Source organism: Scyliorhinus torazame, chromosome 17, assembly GCF_047496885.1.
Source record: "Scyliorhinus torazame isolate Kashiwa2021f chromosome 17, sScyTor2.1, whole genome shotgun sequence".
NCBI lineage: Eukaryota > Metazoa > Chordata > Chondrichthyes > Carcharhiniformes > Scyliorhinidae > Scyliorhinus > Scyliorhinus torazame.
The window spans coordinates 51,522,852-51,545,353 of NC_092723.1; the positions used below are offsets into that span (position 1 = coordinate 51,522,852).

Here is a 22,502-nt window from a genome sequence, read left to right on the forward strand (position 1 = left end):
TATTTTTGATGAGCCATTCATTATAAAGCATGAAATACTGCTTGTCTGCAGAAAATGTACAAAATAATTAATTGCAATGATAAAATATAATGCTTGTACTAATTGTGCAAAGTGCAAAACATTAAGTACCATTTTACAAGGGTGATTCTTTCGATATCCACATGGCCTTAGCTCATAAGGTAGCAGGGCCATTTCAGACGTCAGAGGATAGTCATCGCTGCCGCTTTTTGTGATTCACCGCACGCCCAGGTATGGGTCCCATTTTCAGGATTCTGAGCCATGACCAACAGTGGAACCAGTAAATTCTTCAGAGACTGGGTATTAGAGGTATTACGGTACCTGATAGGCTGGAGCACCATTGGTGGAATCTGCATGCTTTCTATTGGTTAGGATGTATGATAGCTCCACCCTGCTAGGCAGTGTATAAGAGCCCGTGCCGCCCCAGCAGCCTTCATTCTGTACCTGAGCTGCTGGGGGAAACATCTAGCTTATTAAAGCTTTCAGTTGGACTACAACCTCACTTTCGTGATCATTGATCGTGCATCAATTTAATAAGCTCGTTTTTAAAAAAAAGAAAGGATGGAGCTCCGAATCAAGCCGGAGTGTCTGCAACTCAGCCCCCACTCGGCGAACTCAGCGGCAATCTTCAAGCACTGGCTGGCGTGCTTTAAAGGGTACCTCGGGACGGCCGACAACACACCACGGGAGAGCAGAAAATGCAAGTCCTGCACTCAAGGGTGAGCCCGGAGATTTACACCCTCATCGCGGAAGTGGAAGACTTCGATGCAGCAATAGAGCTGCTAAAAGGACATTATATTCGCCCGGTAAACCAGGTCTCCACCCGGCACCTGCTTGCAACAAGGCAACAAACCCCTGGAGAATCACTGGAAGAATTCTACCGTGCACTCCTGGTGTTGGGGAGAAACTGCAGCTGCCCGCAAGTTTCGGTGAGCGAACACACTGAACTCTTGGTCCGGGACGCTTTCGTGGCAGGTATGCTATCCTCACAAATCCGCCAGCGACTGCTAGAATAAGACACTCTGGGTCTCAAGGAGGCACAGGCCCTTGCAGGCTTCCTGGACGTGGCCTCCAGGAACGCCCGCGCTTACGTTCCCGACCGCGCGGCATCTCCCTGGGCAGCGTGGAACCCCTCCGCAGCCGACCCCGAGACACCCCCCCACAAGCCTGCACTGCAAGGCGGCCTGGCAACCCCGGGGGCCCCGCTGCTACTTTTGCGGGCTGGCCAAGCACCCCTGACAGCGCTGCCCGGCCCGCGCATTCACCTGCAAGGGATGCGGCAAAAAGGTCCATTTCATGTGGGTATGTCAGGCCCGTGCGGTTGCCACGGTCTCCGGCGGCGAATGCGGACCGCCACCACAAACTTCTCCACGGTGCCCGTGCGGCCAGCGGGCGCCGCCATTTTCCTATTCCTGGGCCACGTGCGGACCCCGGGCGCCGCCATCTTGTTCTGCGGAACCCACGTTAGAGGGATGGGCGCCGCCATTTTGTGCACCCCCAGCCATGTGTGACCAATGGGAGCTGCCATCTTGGATGAACCCCCAGGACCCTAGCTTGGCTGACCACGCACTGCCCGAAGAGAACACTCAACTTCTGCGATTAGCTTTGGTGACCCTGGATCAGTCCCGGCCTCGAACCCTCTCAACTGCTACAACGACCGTATTCATCAACGGGCACAAGACGTCCTGCCTAATTGACTCTGGGAGCACGGAGAGCTTCATACACCCCGACACGGTAAGGCGCTGTTCTCTCCTCATCCACCCAGTTAATCAAAAAATCTCCCTGGCCTCCGGTACACACTCAGTGGAGATAAAGGGGCTTTGTGTAGCAAACCTCACAGTCCAGGGAAGGGAGTTCAAAAATTTCCGTCTCTCCATCCTTCACCACCTCTGCGCGGCTACACTCCTGGGTTTAGACCTCCAGTGTAACGTCCAAAGTTTAACCTTCAAATTTGGCGGCCCAATACCCCCTTACTGTCTGCGGCCTCGTGACCCTTAAGGTCGACCCGCCTTCCCTGTTTGTGAACCTCATCTCGGATTGCAAACCCGTCGCCACCAGGAGTAGACGGTACAGTGTCCAAGACCGGACCTTCACTAGGTCAGAGGTCCAAAGGCTACTGAGGGAAGCCAGTAACAGCCCCTGGAGAGCTCAAGTAGTGGTGGTAAAGACCGGGAAGAAGCATGGGATGGCATCGACTTCAGTCAGACCATCAACAGGTTTACGTAGCTGGACATGTACCCTCTCCCCCGCATATCCGACCTGGTAAACAGGATCGCGCATTATAAGGTCTTCTCCACGGTGGATCTCAAGTCCGCCTACCGTCAGCTCGCCATCCGCACTAGTGACCGCAAATACACTGCCTTCGAGGTAGATGGGCGGCTCTATCACTTCTTAAGGATTCCCTTCGGTGTCACCAACGGAGTCTCGGTCTTCCAGCGCGAGATGGACCGAATGGTTGACCGGTACGGTTTACGGGCACCATTCCCGTATCTCGACAATGTCACCACCTGCGGCCACGACCAACAGGACCACGACACCAACCTCCGAAAATTCTCCAGACCGCAAAAATCCTTAACCTTACATACAACAAGGATAAATGCGTGTTCAGCACCGACCGCCTAGCCGTCCTCGGCTACGTAGTGCGAAATGGAGTTATAGGCCCCGACCCTGAACGCATGCGCCCCCTTATGGAGTTCCCCCTCCCTGACTGCTCCATGGCCCTGAAGCGCTGCCTAGGGTTTTTCGGTTACTACGCCCAGTGGGTCCCCAACTATGCGGACAAGGCACGTCCCCTGATCCAATCTACAGCTTTTCCCCTGTCGATAGAGGCCCGCCAGGCCTTCAGCCTCAGCAAAGCAGACATTGCAAAGGCCACAATACACACCATCGACGAGTCCCTCACCTTCCTGGTCGAGAGCAATGCGTCTGACGTAGCTCTGGCGGCCACCCTCAACCAAGCGGGCAGATCAGTGGCCTTCTTCTCACGTACCCTCCATGCTTCCGAAATCCGCCACTCCTCAGTCGAAAAGGAGGCCCAGGCCATAGTTGAAGCTGTGCGACATTGGAGGCACTACCTGGCCGGCAGGAGATTCACTCTCCTCACTAACCAACGGTCGGTTGCTTTCATGTTTGATAATGCACAGCGGGGCAAGATTAAAAAACGACAAGATCTTGCGGTGGAGGATCGAACTCTCCACCTACAACTACGAGATCTTGTACCGTCCCGGGAAGCTAAATGAGCCTCCTGATGCCCTGTCCCGTGGTACATGTGCAACCGCACAAGTGGACCGCCTCCGAGCCCTCCACGAGGACCTCTGCCACCCGGGGGTCACTTGCTTTTTCCATTTTGTCAAGACCCGCAACCTGCCCTACTCCATCGAGGAGGTGGGGACAGCCACCAGGGACTGCCAAATCTGCGCGGAGTGCAAACCGCACTTCTACCGGTCAGAGAAAGCGCACCTGATAAAGGCTTCCCATCCCTTTGAACGCCAGGTATTGTTTGAGGGCCTTGGGGCAGTGGGGGAGGGGGAGTTCCATGAGGGGGCGCATGCGATCGGGGTCGGGCCCTAGAACTCCGTTCTGAACCACATAGCCGAGGATGGCTAATTTTGTTTGTGCTGAACACACACTTCTCCTTGTTGTAGATTAGGTTGAGGAGTGTGGTGGTGTGGAGAAATTTGGAAAGGTTAGCGTCGTGGTCCTGCTGGTCGTGGCCGCAGATGGTGATGTTGTCCAGGTGCGGGAAAGTGGCCCGCAGTCCGTACCGGTCAACCATTCGGTCCATCTCCCATTGGAAGACCGAGACCCCGTTGGTGATGCCGAAGAGAACACTAAGGAAATGATAAAGGCGGCCGTCTGCTTCAAACGCAGTGTATGGGTGGTCCACCTTACGGATGGGGAGCTGGTGGTAGGCAGATTTCAGGTCCACTGTCGAGAAGACCCGGTACTGTGCAATCTGATTGACCATATCAGATATGCATGGGTGGGGGTACACGTTGAGCTGTGTGTACTGATTGATGGTCTGACTGTAGTCAACGACCATCCTGTTTTTCCCTGCTGTTTTCACCACTACCACTTGGGCTCTCCAGGGGCTGTTGCTGGCCTCGATGATACCTTCCCGCAGCAGCCGCTGGACCTCAGACCTGATGAAGGTCCTGTCCTGGGCGCTGTACTGTCTGCTCCTGGTGGTGACGGGTTTACAATCCGGGGTGAGTTTTGCAAACAGGGAAGGCGGGTCGACCTTAAGGGTCCGAGGCCGCAAACAGTAAGGGGTGGTAGGGGCCCGCCAGATTTCAGGGTTAGGCTCTGGAGGTTGCACTGGAAGTCCAGGCCGAGTAGCAAGGCAGCGCAGAGGTTGGGGAGGTCGTAGAGCCGGAAGCCGCTGAACACTACGCCCTGGACGGTGGGGGTGGTGATGCGGTGGCGAGATTGTGCAGTTGAGACTGGTCGATCGTGACCGAGGCGAGACGCGGCTGGTCGTCGGCGGTTGCAGGCGATGAGTGGCCCGATGAGGTGCCTGGCGGGCAGGGGTCCTGAGGAGGGTAAGATGGCGGCGCCCACGGGCCGCACGTGTCCTGGGGCAGGCAAGATGGCAGCACCCTCGGGCCACACGTGACCTGGGGGAGGCAAGATGGTGGTGCCCATTGGTTCTGAGGTAAGCAAGATGGCGGCGCCCATGGGCCGCACGTATTGTGAGTGGAGCAAGATGGCGGTGCCCGCGGGCCGTACGTCGTTTGAAGGGAGGAAGATGGCATCGCCCACTGGCCGCACGTGGGGGGTGCCTGGACAATAGCGGCGATTGAGTGGGCCTGGCACACTGCAGCCAAATGTCGCTTCTTACCACAGGCCTTGCAGAACGCGCTCCGCGCCGGGCACCACTGCCAGGGGTGTTTTGTCTGTCCGCAGAAGTAGCACTTGGGTTCCCCGGGGTTGGTTGGTTGAGGGCGGTCGCTGATGGGGTCCATGATGGGGTGGCCGCTGGCGGGGTCCACGATGCACAGGGGGGGTGGGCCGTGCGGTCTGGGGCATAAGCCTGTACACTGCACGAGGCGACCGTGAGCAAGAGCGCTAGTTTCTTGGTTGCCGCGAGGTCAAGCGTCGCCCCTTCTAAGAGGCGCTGGCGGATGTAGTCAGACCCTATGCCCAGAACAAACGCGTCTCTCATTAGCAGGTTCGAATGTTCAGTCGCCGAAACAGCCTGGCAGTCACAGTCTCTCACCAGGGCGAGCAGGGCACGCCAGAAATCTTCCATAGACTCACCGGGAAGTTGGTGCCATGTGGATCGGAGGTGCCTGGCGTAGATCTTGTTGGTCTGCTGAGCGTAATTCTCATTCAGTAGCGCCAAGGCCTCTGCGTAGGTAGGCACGTCCTGGACAAGGGGAAAAACGTTGGTGCTCAGCCGCGTGTACAGAATCTGGAGCTTCTGAGATTGGGTCTGGCACGGACCCGATGTCTGCTTCAAAGCAAGCTAGCCAATGTTGGAAGTCCTTTTTGGCATTGTCTGCTTGAGGATGCAGCTGCAGGCGATGCGGCTTGATGCGGAGATCTATCTCTGAAAAATCTCTGTGTAATAAATTGATGCACTATCAATTCCGACGAGACGAGAGTAGAATGTAATCGATGCTTTATTACACAGATGTGTGGCCTCCTGCTGCTGCTGCCAAAATGGCTGCCGTTCGGAGAGCACACACATTTATACTCCGCCCACTGGGCGGAGCCAGCAGGCAGGGATCCACCCCCGTATCTGTAGTACAGGGGCTTTACTGTAATACCCTCGTATGCAGTGCAGTATATACAATATAATACAACAGTGGTGACTACCACAATCAGGCAGTTTGTGCTGCAAGCTATTTAAACCTGCTGACTGTGCATTACAACAAATTGTCGCCTCAGTGCAACACAGATATGCACGGTGCCAAAAAGCAGTTGCGCTTGTTCCTCCAACTCCCATCGTTCATATAATCATAGAATCTATGACATGGAGACAGGCCCTTCTGCCCAAACTGGACCATGTCAACCAAAAAGCCCATCAACGCTAACCCCATTTGCCTGAAGTTGGCTCATACCCCTCTAAACCTTTCCTATCCATGCATCTGTCCAAATGCCTTTTAAATGTTGTGAATGTCCCTCCCTCAGCCTCTTCCTCTTCCAGCTTATTCCACATGCATACCACCCTCTGTGTAAAAAAAGTTTCCCCTCTTAACTTAAACTCGTGCCCTCTAGTTCTCGATCCCCCAAGCCTGGCAAAAAGACTGAGTGCATTCACCCTTACGTGCCTCTCATGTTCTTATACACCTCTATAAGATCATCCCTCAGTCTCCTATGCTCCAAAGAAAAATATCCTAGCCTGTCCAATCTCTCCCTATAACTCAGTCCCCTGAGTCCTGGCAACATCCCTGTAAATCTCTTCTGCACTCTCTCCAGTTTAATAACATCTGTCCTATAGCAAGGCGACCAAAACGGAACACAATATTCCAGGTGCGGCCTCACCAACGTCCTCTACAACAACAACATAAGTTCCCAACTTCTGTACTCAAAGCCCTGATTGATGAAGGCCAGCATGCCAAAGCCTCCTTCACTGCCCTATCTACCTGTGACTCCAACTTTAGTGAACTATGGACCTGAACTCCAAGGTCCCTCTGTTCCATGATACTCCCTAAGGTCCTACCATTCATCGTGAAAGTCCTTCCTTGATTTGACTTTTCAAAATGTAGCACCTCATACTTACCTGTATGGATCTCCATTTGCCATTTCTCGGCCCACTTCCCCAACTGCTCAAGATCCTGATGCAATTTTTGATAACCTTCCTCACTGTCACAATACCACCTATTTTAGTGTCATCTGCAAACTTATTGATCATGCCTTGTACATTCTCATCCAAATTGTTGATGTAGATAACAAACAGCAATGGGCCCAGCACTGACCCTGAGGCACAACACTAGTCACAGGCCTCCAGTCTGACAAGCATCCTTCCACCATTACCCTCTGCTTCCTACCATCAAGCCAATTGTATATCCAATTTGCCAGCTCTCACTGGATTCCATATGATCTAACCTTCCAGAGCAGCCTACCATGTAGAACTTTATTAAAGGCCTTATTGAAGTCCATATAGACTAGGTCTACCACCCTGCCCCATCAATCTTCCTGGTCACTTCATCAAAGAACTCAAACAAATAAGTAAGGCACGATCTCTCATGCACAAAGCCATGCTAACTACTTCTAATCAAATCCCTTCTTTCCAAATGCCTGTATAATCTTATCCCTCAGAATCCTCTCCAGTAGTTTATCCACCACAGATGTTAGGCCTACTTGTCTATAATTCCAAGATTTTTCTTTGCAGCCCTTCTTAAATAAGGGCACAACATTTACTACCCTCCAGTCTTCTGGTACCTCACCCGTGGCTAACAACGATGTAAATATCTCAGCCAAGGCTCCCTAATTTCTTCTTTAGCCTCACACAGTGTTCTTGGATATACCAAGTCAGGGCAAGGAGATTTATCCACCTTCGTAGATTTTAAAATGTCCATCACCTCTCTGTGTTATGTTATGCTGTTTGATTAACGTAAGTTGCTACTGACCATAGACAACGTTGAAAGACACTCCAGTCCTAGAAGTAGTCGAAAGGATTTATTCAGTATCAACAACTAGATAAATGAGTTTGACACTCTGCTGATCTAACTCTAGTAACTCAGTGATAATGACTAACTGTACAACTGGGATCTAGGCCACATGTGGTGACCCAGCCGGAGATCTAAATTATTCTGGTGCTAATCCTACAGTCCCTGCCAGGAGTGAGAGAAAGGGTCTCGTGTGTGTCTGGTTTAATAATGAGTTGTGTAGTGCCCTCTAGTGGTTGTGCCACAGCTGGGTGTTCTGATTAACCCCTTAGTTTCATGTCAGTCTCCATATCATTACATCTCCCCCTTTTTTTTTGCATTACAGGTGTGGTACTACGGAATTTGTGTGACAAAGCTAGATATAATGATATGTTATGTACAATTTTGTTATACACAACAAACAGGAAAGAGAAAATGTTCACAGGTTCAGTCTTTGAGGCTTCCGCCTTGACCTTGATGACCTGAGATGTGGCGGCAGAGACATCGGTGGCTTGATCGTTGTGTGTGTCTCACGACCAGTGGAAACGTCGGTCAGGATGTCTTGAGGGATTGCCTCAACAAACGGCAGTGAAGGGGCGATCAGTGGCGACCGTATTTTCTGAAGTGCCTTTCTGGAGACCATCAGCCTATTGTATCATGTAGGATCTGGGTGCAGCTTGTCGAATAACAACAGCTGGAGCAGACCAACCACCATCAGGTATTCTGATTCTGACGGTGTCTGCTGGAGATAGCGCATCCAGATCAGTTGCATGTTTTTCATAGTGATGCTTCTGACCATCACGAAGCCATCGCACCTTGTGTATCACCGGTAGGAAATCTGGATTAGGCAGTTGTAGGGCCGGAAGCGTTATTCGCAGGTCCCTGTTCATCAGCAGTTGAACCGGTGACATGCCAGATGCTAAGGGAGCAGCACGATACAAGAGTAGTGCTAGATGAATGTCGGATGCAGAAACCAAGGCTTTGTTGGTAAGCTGTTTGACTATGTGCACCCACTTTTCCACCTTGCCGTTGGACTGCGGGTAGTGTGGACTAGAGGTGACGTGCTTGAAATTGTAACACTTTGCAAATGCAGTCCATTCTCGACTGTGAAAGCATGCTCCATTGTCAGTCATGACAGTGTTTGGGATGCCATGACGAGAGAATGTCTCTTTGCATGCTTTGATCATGGTTTGTGAGGTGAGGTCAGACAGCTTCAGTACTTCAGGGAAGTTTGAGTAGTAGTCGATGAGTAGTACGTAGTCATGACCACTGGAGTGGAAGAGGTCAATGCCTTCCTTGGACCATGGAGAGGCTTCCACATTGTGTGGTTGCAGAATCTCCTTACGTTGCGCTGGTTGGAACTTCTGGCAAGTCTCACAGCTCAAAACCATGTCCGTAATGTCCTGATTGATGCCAGGCCAGTAGACGGCTTGTCGAGCCCTTCATCTCAATTTTCTATGCCCAAGTGGCCCTCGTGGATCTGCGAAGTACCATGGGCCTGAGACGCAGTGGATTCACTATTGGGTCCATTTTCAGCAGTATAGCGTTGATCACTGTCAGGTCTTTGATGTTGTAGGATTGCGGGCATTGCCCTTTCGGCCACCCATGATTTTGGTTGTGAATTACTCGTTGCAGCAAGGGATCTGCGCCCATCTCTGCTCTGATGAGAATGATCTTTTCGTCTGTTGCAGGAAGGTTGTCGCATCCATTTGTACCTGGGCTTCAATTTGTCGGATCATCACTAGTGGTTCACTTGGTGAAGTGACTGAGTGAGACAACGAGTCGGCAATGATGAGATCCTTGGGATCGATGTAGATTCTTAAATCCCTCGAGGGCTTTTTGATGCACACCATCGAACTGACCAGTCAGTTGGTTCAGTGACTTTGGAGAGGATGCCTTTCTTCTGAAGTTCTGAGTTTAACCGTACCCTCAGGGGAGCGGGCACTCTCCTGGACGGGTGAACCACTGGTTTTGCATCAGCATGCAGCAGAACCTGATATTGATATGGAATGTGTCCATGCCGCTGAAGACATCTGGGTATTGTTCCAGTATTCCATCAATGCTGGTCTGGAGGGCTGATGAGAAGACGTCATGGTGTGGACTCTTCGAATGAGGTTCAGTTGCTTGCAGGCTTGCGCACCTAACAGTGACGACTAGTCAGGTTGAACAATCTCAAACCTCAGGCTAGCCTCCCTGTCTTTGTTGGATATAGCGAAATGCCATGACCCCAGTGAGGAGATCACGTTGCCATTGCAGTCCTGGAGTTGGCAGGCAGCTGGAAGGATTTTGGGAGCGTTCTTGATGTTCGTAAAGTCGAGCTCGAGATCAGGTTAGCAGAGGCACCTGTGTCCAGTTTGAACTTAATGGGGCAGTTGTTACAGTTAACACTGTGTGCCATAAAACAGGTGAAGTTTGGACTGCTGTATCCGGCTTGTCTCTGGGTCACATATGAGGACCAGCATCATTATTTTGAGTCGCCCGAAGACGCGCTGGACTTCGCCAAAAGAAAAGGACTGGTGGTGGGCTGAGAACTTTTGAACTTTGATGCAACTTGTTGGCTTATATTGTGTTTTTAATTTTTTCTGTTCTGTTTTTGAGTTCTGTTTCAGAAGGGGGGAAAAAGTTTTGCGTTTTGGGGTTTTCTTTCTGGTGAATGTTGGCAATGCTGTTTGCTTTGATGTGCACTTTTGTGGGATGGAGACGTGCTTGTTTGGGTTTCGGTGTTTTTCTTTCAGTTGGGTGATTGTGTGGGGATCGTTAGATGAGGGAATTTGTTTGTATGAGCGGGGGGGAGGCGAGTGAGGGAACAAGAGGCGGGAGGCTATTTTGCGCCAGGGGCGGGGACCACCAAACTAGCTGGGTGAGCTAGCTCATGGAAGCGCAGTGGGGGGTGTGCATATGTTTAGTTTATTGTATGGGTTAGGTTTCAGAGTGGTGTTGCTAGGGGGGGAAGGGGGGTAGTTGTTCTGCAGACGAGGGAGGGACTTCGGTTGAGGGACAGAATGGAGGTCGGTGGCGGGGGTGGCCGGGGGTCAGGCCGGAGGAGGCACGGCGCATGGGCTGGAGGCAGGTCCAAGAAAGGGGATGGCTGATCGGCGGGGGGGGAGGGGCACTTTGCCCCCCAACTAGGCTGATCACCTGGAATGTTCAAGGGTTAAATGGGCGGTTAAGAGGGCACGTGTGTTCGCGCACCTGAGGGGACTGAAGGCGGACGTGGTAATGTTGCAGGAGACGCACCTTGGAGTAGTGGACCAGGTTAGATTGAGGAAAGGCTGGTTCAGTCAGGTCTTCCACTCGGGGATGGACACAAAGACTAGAGGGGTTGCGATCTTGTTTAATAATAGGGTGACATTTGAGGTGGCTAGAATAGTTTCGGATGTGGGAGGTCGATATATTATGGTTAGTGGTAAGCTGGAGGGGATGAAAGTAATGCTGGTTAACGTATATGCGCCAAACTGCAATGGCGGGAATTTATAAAGAGGATGTTGGGGAAGATACCGGACCTGGACTCGCACAAGCTGATCATGGGAGGGGACTTTAATACAGTTATTGATCCCGGCCTGGATCGGTCATACTCAGAATGGGCAGGGTGCCAGCAATGGCGAAGGAATTGAAAGGGTTCATGGAGCAGGGGAGAGGGGGGCGAGGGGGGGGGGGGGGGGGGTCCATGGAGATTTAGGCAGCCGAGGGTGTAGGAGTTCTCCTTCTACTCCCATGTGCATAAGGTATACTCTCGGATCGGTTTCTTTATTTTGGGTAGGGCCTTGCTGGTAGGGGTGGTGGACACGGGGTACTCGGCGATCACAATCTCAGACCATGCTCCACACTGGGTTGACCTGCAGGTTAGTAAAGATAGCAATCAGCGCCCGCAATGGAGGTTAGATGTGGGGTTATTGGCGGATGAAGCGGTGTGCGAGAGGCTGAGGAAATGCATACAAAAGTACCTGCAGGTAAATGATACGGGGGAAGCCTCAGCAGCAGTGGTCTGGGAAGCGCTGAAGGCAGTGGTGAGAGGAGAACTGATCTCGATCCGGGCTCACAGGAACAGGACGGACAGGGCAGAGACGGACTGACTGGTAAAAGAGATTCTACAAGTCGACAGGAGGTACGTGGAGAATCCAGAGATAGGGCTTTTAAGGGAACAGTGGAGGCTACAGGCGGAGTTCGGCTTGTTAACCACAGGGAGGGCAGTGGAGCAGCTCAGGAAGGCAAGAGTGGCGATCTATGAGCATGGTGAGAAGGCGAGCAGGATGCTTCCACAGCAGCTCAGAAAGAGGGAGGCAGCTAGAGAAATAGGGAAAGTTATTGACAGGGATGGGAACTTGGTTGGGGATTCGGCAGGGGTGAGTAAGGCTTTTAGGGATTTCTACAGCAGGCTGTACAGGTCGGAACCCCTACGGGGCCGGAGGGGATGAGGCACTTCCTGGAGGGGCTGACTTTCCCGAAGGTGGACAGGGAGCTGGTAGAGGGACTGGGGGCCCCGATCGTGTTGGAAGAGATAATGGAGGGCTTGAAGGCCATGCAGTCGGGTAAGGCCCCGGGACTGGACGGGTACCCAGCGGACTTCTACAAAACGTTCTCTGGGATATTGGGACCAGTGCTGATGAAGGTGTTTAATGAAGCAAGGGAAAGAGGGGTTCTGCCCCAGAAGATGTCGCAGGCCACGATTTCGCTTATCCTGAAACGGGACAAGAACCCGGAGCTATGTGGGTCCTACAGGCTGATATCCCTGTTGAATGTAGACGCCAAACTGTTGGCCAAAATTTTGTCCTCCGGGCTTGAGGATTGTGTACTGAACGTTATTAGGGAGGATCAGACGGGGTTCATTAAGGGCACGCAGCTGGTGGCTAATGTAAGAAGGCTGTTAAATGTGATCATGATGCCCCCGGAAAGTAAGGAGGTGGAGGTAGTGGTCGCAATGGATGTGGAAAACGCTTTCGACTGGGTTGAATGGAATTATTTATGGGAGGTTCTGGGGCGGTTCGGATTTGGGAGGGGCTTTATTGACTGGGTCAGGTTGCTGTATCAGGCTCCTGTGGCAAGTGTACGGCCAAACAGGACGACTTCGGACTATTTTAGACTGCACCGGGGGACGAGATAGGGATGCCCCCTCTCCCCAGTGCTGTTTGCGCTGGCTATAGAGCCGCTGGCAATTACTCTGAGAGCCTCTAGGGGCTGGAAGGGGCTGGTCCAGGGCGGGGGGGGGGGGGGGGGGGGGGGGTGGAGCACAGAGTCTCGCTTTATGCGGACGACCTGCTTCTGTATGTTTCAGATCCAATTGAGGGGATGGAAGAAATCACGGGAAATTTGGGGGAATTTGGCCGGTTCTCGGGGTAGAAGCTTAAATGGGGAAGAGCAAAATGTTTGCTGTCCAGACGAGGGGGCAGGGGAGGCGACTGGGGGAGCTGCCGTTTAGATGGGTAGGGGACAGTTTCAGGGACCTAGGTATCCAAGTGGCGCGGGATTGGGACCGACTACATAAATTGAACTTGGCCCAGTTGATGGATCAGATGAAAGATAATTTCTGGAGATGGGATCCACTCCCGTTGTCTCTAGCTGGGAGAGTCCAATTGGTGAAAATGACGGTCCTCCCGAGATTCCTGTTTGTATTTCAATGTCTCCTCATCTTTATTCCACGGTCCTTTTTTAAGCGGGTCAATAAAGTTATTGCGGGCTTCATGTGGGGGGGGGGGGGGGTAAGTCCCGACGAGTGAGGAGGGTAATGCTTGAGCGGAGTCGGGGAGAGGGCGGGCTGGCGCTGCAACTTTAGCAATTATTACTGTGTGGAAACATAGCCATGATTAGGAAGTGGCTGGTGGTGGGGTGTCTCGGCATGGGAGCGTATGGAGGCGGCGTCATGCAAGGGCACAAGTCTGGGGGCGCTGGTAACTGCGCCTCTGCCGTTCCTGCCGGCACGGTATTCCACCAGCCCCGTAGTGGTGGCGGCCCTGAGTGTCTGGGGGCAATGGAGGAGATATGTGGGAGCAATGGGAGCATTGGTCTGGTCCCCAATCTGCGATAATCACCGGTTTTCCCCGGGGAGTATGGATGGGGGGTCCCGAATATGGCGGAGAGCAGTGATTGAGAGGATGGGGGACTTATAGAGGGGACCCTTCCGAGAATGAGGGCACTGGAGGAGAAGTTCGCATTGGTGAGGGGAAACAAATTTAGATATCTGCAGGTGCGGGACTTTCTGCGTAGACAGGTATCAATCTTGCCGCTCCTACCGCTAAGGGGGATTCAGGACAGGGTAGTTTCCAGAGGGTGGGTAGGAGAAGGGAGCGTCTCGGACATTTACAAGGAACTTATGGGATCAGAGGAGATGCAGACCGAGGAGCTGTAGCGAAAGTGGGAGGAGGAGTTGGGAGGTGAGTTAGAGGAGGGCCTTTGGGCGGACGGGTTGAGTAGAGTCAACGCGACCGCAACTTGTGCCAGGCTCACCCTGATTCAATTCAAGGTCGTTCACCAGGCCCACATGACAGTGGCCCGGATGAGCAGATTCTTTGGGGTGGAAGACAGGTGTGCAAAATGTGAGGGAGGACCAGCGAACCATGTCCACATGTTCTGGGCATGCCCAAAGCTTAGGGGATTTTGGCAGGGATTTGCCGACTTCATGTCCAAGGTATTAAATACAAGGGTGGCACTGAGTCCAGAGGTGGCGATTTTCGGGGTGTCGCAGGATCCGGGAATCCAGGAGGAGAAAGAGGCAGACATTCTGGCCTTTGCTTCCCTGGTAGCCCGGAGACGGATACTATTAGCTAGGAGGGAATCAAGGCTCCTGAAGTCGGACATGGCTCGCTTTCTCTGTTTGGAGAAAAACAAGTTCGCCTTGAGAGGGTCACTGTTTGGGTTCGCCCGGTGGTGACAACCATTCATCAACTTCTTCGCGGAAAATTAATCGTCAGCAGAGGGAGGGGAGGGGAGGGGGCTAGGTTAGCGTAGATTAGGGGGTTAATTAATGGTGGGATCTGTGGGGGAGGGAGATGGTATTTGCACTATGTTTATATTCTCATGTACATTGTTTATATTTCTGCTTGTTACAATGGCAAAAAATACCTCAATAAAATGTTTATTAAAAAAAAGCAGTGTGCCATTCAGCTTCATCGTCAATGGCATGGATTGACTTCACTTTCAAATTGTTCTGTGCGGAGGTTTCAAACTTGGTGATGATTCCCACATGGAATGGTTTATCCAGGTATTCCTCGTCTGGATCCGTTGCACTACCTTGATCAGACTCATTCATTTAAAATTGCACACTTCTGATGCGTCTCTGCTTTAAGAGCTGTCTTTGATTTCTGAATTGAGATGCAGATCTGCACTGGGCAACATAATGATTAAGTTTCCCGCAGTTGAGACAGTGTTTGCCAGTTGCAGGGCATTTTAAAAAAACTGGGCGGTTCCACAATTTGTGCACGTCATCACATCACCGTCATGACGTTCCGTGCGTCTTCATGCATGCGCGATGCAGTTTTTGGCCGTTTTGTACCTTCGCTCGTGGTGTGCCTGCGCGGAGCGGTTCGCGTGCATTTCATACTTTTTCTTGGACTACACATGTGCAGGGCCCGAATTCGCGCGTGCAAGATGGCTGCCGTCAGAAACATGGGGGCGCTGCAATTGGGAGATGGCCTGGACACACGCGACCTCAAGGGAGGTATTTTCACCATGTTCAGCGCTCTTATACTGTAGGTAGCGATTTTTTGAGTGTTCATGCACCATGCACGTTTCTGGCGATTTCTAAAGTCAGGGGCGGGATTCTCCACAATCGGCGCGATGTCCGCCGACCAGCGCCAAAAACGGCACGAATCAGTCCGGCATCGCGCCGCCCCAAAGTGCTGAATTCTCCACATCTTGAAGGGCCGAGCCCTCACCTTGAGGGGCTAGGCCCACGCCGGACTGATTTCCGCCCCGCCAGCTGGCGGGAAAGGCCTTTGGTGCCCCGCCAGCTGGCACGGAAATGACTTTGCCGTGCGGCGCACATGCGGGAGCATCAGCGGCCGCTCACGGCATCCCCGCGCATGCACAGTGGAGGGCGTCTCTTCCGCCTCCGCCATAGTGGAGACCATGGCGAAGGCGGAAGGAAAAGAGTGCCCACACGGCACAGGGCTGCCCGTGGATCGGTGGGCCCCGATCGCGGGCCAGGCCACCGTGGCCCCCCCCCCCCCAGGACCCCGGAGCCCGCCTGCGCCGCCTTGTCCCGCCGGTAAAAGAGGTGGTTTGATTCTCGCCGGTGGGACAGGCATTCCAGCAGCGGGACTTTGGCTCATCGCGGGCCGGAGAATCGCCGGGGGGGGGCCCGCCAACCGGCGCGGCGCGATTCCCACCCCCGCCGAATATCCGGTGCCGGAGAATTCGGCAACCGGCGGGGGCGGGATTCACACCAGCCCCCGGCGATTCTCCGACCCGGCAGGGGGGGTCGGAGAATCCCGCCCCATGTGTTTGAGCTTTAGTAGTTGCTCTCTGAGAGGATCAGAGTAGATTCCAAAAACTATCTGGTCTCTGATCATCGAGTCAGTTATTGCACCAAAGTTACAAGATTGGGCTAGCAGTCTGAGGTGAGTGAAAAACTTGAAGGATTCATCTGTTCCTTGCAACCTTTTCTTAAAAATGTAGCGCTCAAAGATTTAATTTTCCTGGACCTCACAATGGCTATCAAATTTTTTAAGGATGGTTTCATACTTAGTTTTGTCCTGCCCAATTGTATAGCTAAACGAGTTGTATGTCTCTCACGCGTGATCACCAGCAGTAGTCAATAAGAGAGCTATTTTCCGAGCATCGGTCGCGTTTGTTACATCAGACGCCTCAACATACAGTTGGAATTTTTGTTTAAACAAGCGCCAATTAACACTAAGGTTACCGTTGGCCCTGACGTGATGAGGAGCTTGTGGTTTGTCCATCATGCCTGGATTCGACAGGGCCGTTCCGGATGCTTCTGTTGTCAAATAGCTGACTTGATTGTTTCCCTAACCTTACTGAATTTACCTAGGTAGATGCAGCAGCCACTACCGGTACCATGTTATGTTATGCTGTTTGATTAACATAAGTTGCTACTGACCATAGACAACGTTGAAAGACACTCCAGTTCTTGAAGTTAGTTGAAAGGATTTATTCAGTATCAACAACTAGATAAATGAGTTTGACACTCTGCTGATCTAACTCTAGTAACTTAGTGATAATGACTAACTGTACAACTGGGATCTAGGCCACATGTGGTGACCCAGCCTGAGATCTAAACCATTCTGGTGCTAATCCGACAGTCCCTGCCAGGAGTGAAAGGGAGGATCTAGTGTGTGTTTGGTTTTATAATGAGTTGAGTAGTGCTCTCTAGTGGTCATGCCACAGCCAGGTGTTCTGATTAACCCCTTAGTTTCATGTCAGTCTACATATCATTACACTCTACTGTAATGCGAACTGCCCTGATATATCGGCCCAAGTCTAATCTTCCCAAATTCCCAAGTCTGATATCTTTCCCCCACGGTAAACACAGAGGAGAAATATTAATTGGGAATCTCCTGTGGTTCCACCTATATGTGTCCACTTTGGTCCTTGAGGGGCCCTATTCTCTCTCTAATTATTATTTTTCCTTTAGTATACTTAAAGAATCCCTTTGGATTCACCTTAATCCTCTCAGCCAAAGCTACCTCATGCCCCCTTTTTGCCCTCCTAATTTCCTCCTTGAGTATACTCCTGTATCCCCTCTACCTCCAGGGAATCCCTTGATTCCAGCTGCTTGTATCTGAACCATGGCTTATTCTTTTTCCTGGCCAAAACCTCAATATGTTTTGCCAGCCAGGGTTCCCTACTCCTGCCAGTCTTTCCCTTCACCCGAACAGGAACATGTAGACCCTGAACTCGAGCTATTTCACTTTTAAAGGCCTCCCACTTGCTGGAGGTCCCTTTGCCCTCAAATAAGTTACTTCAGTCAACCCTTACAAGCTCTTGTCTAATTCCATCAAAATTCACCTTGCCCCAATTTAGAACTTGCACCTATGGACCAGTTTTGTCCCTTTCCATAACAATTTTTAAATTAATAGAACTATGGACACTGGTCCCAAAGTGGTCCCCCACCGTCACTTCAGTCACTTGCCCTGCCCTATTTCCCAAGAGTGTTGCCCTTTCCCGAATAGGAACCTCCGCATACTTCCTGAGGAAACCTTCCTGAACACACTTCACAGATTCCACCCCATCCAAACCCTTAACATTATGGCAGTCCCAGTCTATGTTAGGAAAATTAAAATCTGCTGCTATGCCAACCCTATTACTCCTGCAAGTCTCCCCAATCTCCCTGAATATTTGTTCTTCTAATTCCCGTTGACTATTTGGGGGCTTATAGTACAACCCCAATAAGGTCACCGTTCCCTTCTTACTTCTTAGTTCTACCCACAAAGCCTCGCTCGTTGATCCCTTGGTTATTTCATCTCTGACTACTGCCGTGATGCTCCCCCTAATTAAAAATGCAACTGCCCTCCTCTCTTTCCTCCATCTCTGTCCCAACTGAAGCACCTGTACCCTGGAACATTAAGCTGCCAGTCCTGTCCCTCCCTTAGCCATGTTTCAGGAATAGCTATAATATCTCAGTTCCACACACCTATTCATGCCCTGAGTCCATCAGCCTTATCAGACAGCCCTCTTGCATTGAAATAGATGCAATTTAATCCAAGGTTTTTCCCCTCTCTCTGCTGTGCTCCTGCCTATCATGTCTATTCAGCTTGCCGTTGCTGAGTAAGGAATCTCCTTTCAGCCCCTCATTTGCTTCCCTGCTCCTGAAGATCCCCCACTTCCAATCTAGTTTAAACCCTCCCTTGTAGCCCTAGCAAATCTGCCCCGTAGGATATTGGTCCTCCTCCAGTTCAGATGCAACCAAGTTGTATGGCCTCATTAGAATGCTACAGGATTCTTATTCATCAGTCCAGTTACAACGAAGGAGAAATGCAAGTTTGATTTCATAAAGTGGAACCATTTTCTTTGTCAATGGATAGCTTGCATCTTTTGAATCTATTACCATATTTAATCAACATATTAATTTGATATTTTAAAAATCAGAAGTTGATAAAATGGAATATAATTGTGAAAAGGAGTTTTATATCCAACCCGGTGCTCTGTGCACATATTTCATATATGGAAGCCAGATCCTCAGATTTGGAATCTGTCAAGTGGGAGCATGCATAAATGGAGCTCATCCCACGGTTGCCCGGATTTACCCAGCAGTGGGAGAGGACCACACCCTGCTTCCAGTCTGGCAGCTTTCACTGTGCAAACTGGTAGTAGGCAAGAGAGTGGGGGATGGCTTATTAACGGGCTCCCTTGGCCCATCAAAGGCCCTCCTCCCCCACTCCACTCTGGTTCCCATCCCTCGCTGACCTGTGTAACACAACTTCCTATCCCCCTTGCCCCTTCCATTAGAGCCATCCAGGCTGGCCCTGGCAATAGTTCCCACCTCTATTTACCTCTACATCTGGCCGCTCAGTACCAGGGACTGGATGTAACCCTTGCAGTGGCTGCTGTTCCTGGTAGCACTGCTAGAACCGCAGAAGCTACAGGAAGTGGGGCTTCCTGCCAAGATGGGGGTGGAAGTCCCACCTTAAACTAAATAAAAATGCATGTGGGGTAAACTGGCGGTCAGCCCAGTTTTTTTTTGGAGGAGGTGGTGGACCCAAGTGGCCCATTAAACTCAGCCCATAGGTTGCCTATCAACTGGCAGCTTTATCACATAATAGTGTTATGGAATGCAGACTTCCATACCTAATCATCATGAAGAGCTAAATAAAAGCAAAATACTGCAGATTCTGTAAACCTGAAATAAAATATGAAAATTCTGGAAAAACTAAGCAGGTTGGGCAGCATCAAAAAGGGTGAAAGTTTCGAGTCCAATCTGACTCTTTATCAGAACATCACTGGGAGCATTCCTGAAAAATGTTGCTGCTATATTTTCACCCTGTTGGCTTGAGGTCTGAACCAATGATGGTGAATATTGCTCAATGGCATTTGCCGAATTGGTGCACGGTTGACCCATTCTGCAGCTGCTTTCATCCCAGCTTGTATTCCTCTTGTGCAATGAAGTAAGAGACTAACTCCACTGCCTTTGCTCCTATCGTAATCTGCCCGTTTTGGGTAACTCCATCAAGTTGGAATCCTGGTTGCATTTAATTTTGTGTTCACTGCAAACCAGCCCTTAGACATGCACCATCTCTGCCTCTTCCTAATCATAATCAGTGCCTGACTCTCTATCCTCCAGAAGCCCACATTGCATTCCAACTGTATCGCGCAAGGGTGTTTCGGCTTGATGGAATGTGAGTGATGCAGTATGTGTGGTTAGACTTTTGCTGTTGACTTTGTAGATCGTCTTGCCAGTTATTGTAAAAACAGTTAAGCCTTTTAAAGCATTTAGCTCTTGAATTAGCAGAATGTTCGAGAGGCAGAAACATTGCTTTGAATGTAATTGTACCGGTATTGGTCTAATATTCCTGAATTTGAGGCTTGAACAGGATTGACCAGACTATGCAATGAGGTCAAAAACGATCCCCACTACTGAATCTCCACGCTATTCTCTTCTCAAGGTGGGCCTTTGGCTGGATGTTGTTGTCCGAAGCACTTGGACCTGCATTTCACAACCTCAGGACACGCTCATTGAAGTCCTTTTGAAATATAGTGGAAATTAACTGCCGATTTGCACACTGTTAGGTTTCACTACTGTGTCACTGAATTTTAAGTCCACTGCATGTCTCGGACACCTGTTAGGTGAGGAGCATTGAACGGAAAAGAAGTAAACTTTAAAAGGCACGAGAATATTTGAAAGTATGTGTTTTAAGGACTTTACCGGGTTCTTCCTTTGTTTAGTTTTTATATTGCAAATAATACCATATTTGAACCTGGGGCTTCAATAATTAGAAATGAAATTGTACTAATGTTAGCTATAATTTTTGTTTTGGTTGGCTAATCATTATCATATTTATATAGAATATACTTGACTAAAAAGTGGTTAAATAGACAATCTTTACTAGACTTTTGATGAAGCAACCGGAAGAGACAATTACTTGTCTTGAGAACCAAGTCTTTGAGTCCTTGTATCATTACTTCCGTTGATTTATTCAAGCCACTATCCAGCCCTAGGATTAAGGCCCTGTAGTCAGCAATGTGTATGCTGTATTTGTGATTCAGTAATGGATGGCATGTGGTTAATATTAAAGTTGGGTTGGGCCTTTGTCAATCCCCACCAGAGACATACCCACCTTATTAAGCTGGCAGCTGAACTAATGGTCATGAACTGCAACATTTAATTTAAAATAAAACAGCAGTTCCATAATACTGTAGACATATCATCTTTCTTTCTGAAGAGTGGTGAGGTAATTTCTTTACTTTAGTCTCAGTACGCGATCAGCACAATTGAACTTTTTTCCCCCCCCCTCCTTTCTGATTCCATTGCTGTTTCCATTTGTGGTTAAACCCAGATAGTCTCACAGCTCTTGTGCAAGGCGTTATTCATTCTCTTCAATCTGCTTCATATTTACAGCCAAGACACTATGTTTTTTCCTTCAGGATTCCTGGCCCCACTGCAAGGGCAGCAGCAGCAACCGGCAGTAATACGATGTCTCTCTCAACTCTGAATGGACAAAGTCAAACTATTAGCAGTTTGAAAAAGCACAACAATCTGCCTTGCAAATCTGGGAATCAGAAAGGTAAGGATTGAAAGTGTGCTGAAAGTGAGTTTTGAAAGTGAGTTAAATCTAAATGGTGGCAAAATAATTTCAGTTACTCTGCTGATCAAAGTTTTGGGAATATTATTTAGTTACTAAATTGAAGTAAGCTTCCTCAATTTGACAGTAGGATTACTTATAGGAATACAGATTTGTTTCTTCGATGGGGAGCAAGGCACATGCATGTCATGCACGTGCTGAATTCTAGTTGCTGGTCTACAATTATCTATCAAACCTCTAGTGATTGAGAACAGATGACAAGATGATCAGTTTTATATATATATAAGCACTGGAAATAAAAATGTGGCAAAATAGCTTAAAGGTTACTTAAACTTTAAAGGTTAACATTTGGAAAACTTCCGCACTGGCTGCAGTTGTACTATAGACAGCACACATTTTCCAAGTGCTGGCCCGAGTGTTATCAATCACTTTTATTTGTCAGATCAATAGTTCAACTGTGTGTCGCAAAGATCCGAATAGCCTTGTTATTCAATGTATTTTACTCATTACGTTTAAGTTGTAGCTGGCGAGATATACCATATGTATATTTGATTTTTTAATGTTACAGCCAAACTGTTTTATATTAAAATGCCAAGTTAAATTGTATGGAGCATTTAAACTAACGTTCTGATGTTAGTATGATGCAAAAGTCCTAATCTGGTTCTTGATTAAATCCATTTGTAGATAAAATTGATTTGAATCAGATGTATAAAATTGTAGCCTTCAGCCCCAAGAGTTAACGTGGTTCATGAGTTGGGCATTGACTTTCTTTCGTAAGCCAGAAAAGAGCATAAATCCGTGATTCAAAATAAATGCCTTTTCCCAATGTAAAGGTGGAATTTTATGGAATGGCAGTTATGGTACATTTAGACTGTAGCCTCTGAAATTGCATTCAGCTTAACTAAGGATGATCTGGATTGAATAGGATGTCAGAGGATTTCTTTCTACAGCTGTCTCATTCAGTTCATGTGCTCAGCGGTATTAAATTAGTAGCCCAGGGCGTGCACTAAAATACCCATTCTGGTTACAAATGGAGATTTCCTGATATTTTCTGCACTCGAATGTGAATCTCCACAGTCCATAGTTCACAACAGATGACAGATGTTTTTGTTCTAAGATTTTGATATAAAAATAATTCTGCACAGACAAACTTAAACGTTCACCACAAGCCAGTCAGAAAATTGTACCGAATTCAGAT

General features: G+C 49.7%; 1 protein-coding gene across 6 annotated transcripts in view; it reads left to right on the forward strand.

The window, feature by feature from the left end:
• Window positions 1–22,502, forward strand: part of LOC140393873 (neuron navigator 1-like) — a 970,643-nt gene that overhangs the window by 252,975 nt on the left and 695,166 nt on the right. For all 6 annotated transcript variants that reach the window (XM_072480430.1, XM_072480425.1, XM_072480424.1 and 3 more), the window contains one exon: window positions 21,147–21,286. In XM_072480430.1, the coding sequence (XP_072336531.1) occupies window positions 21,147–21,286 (140 nt within the window). The remainder of the gene's footprint in view (window positions 1–21,146; window positions 21,287–22,502) is intronic.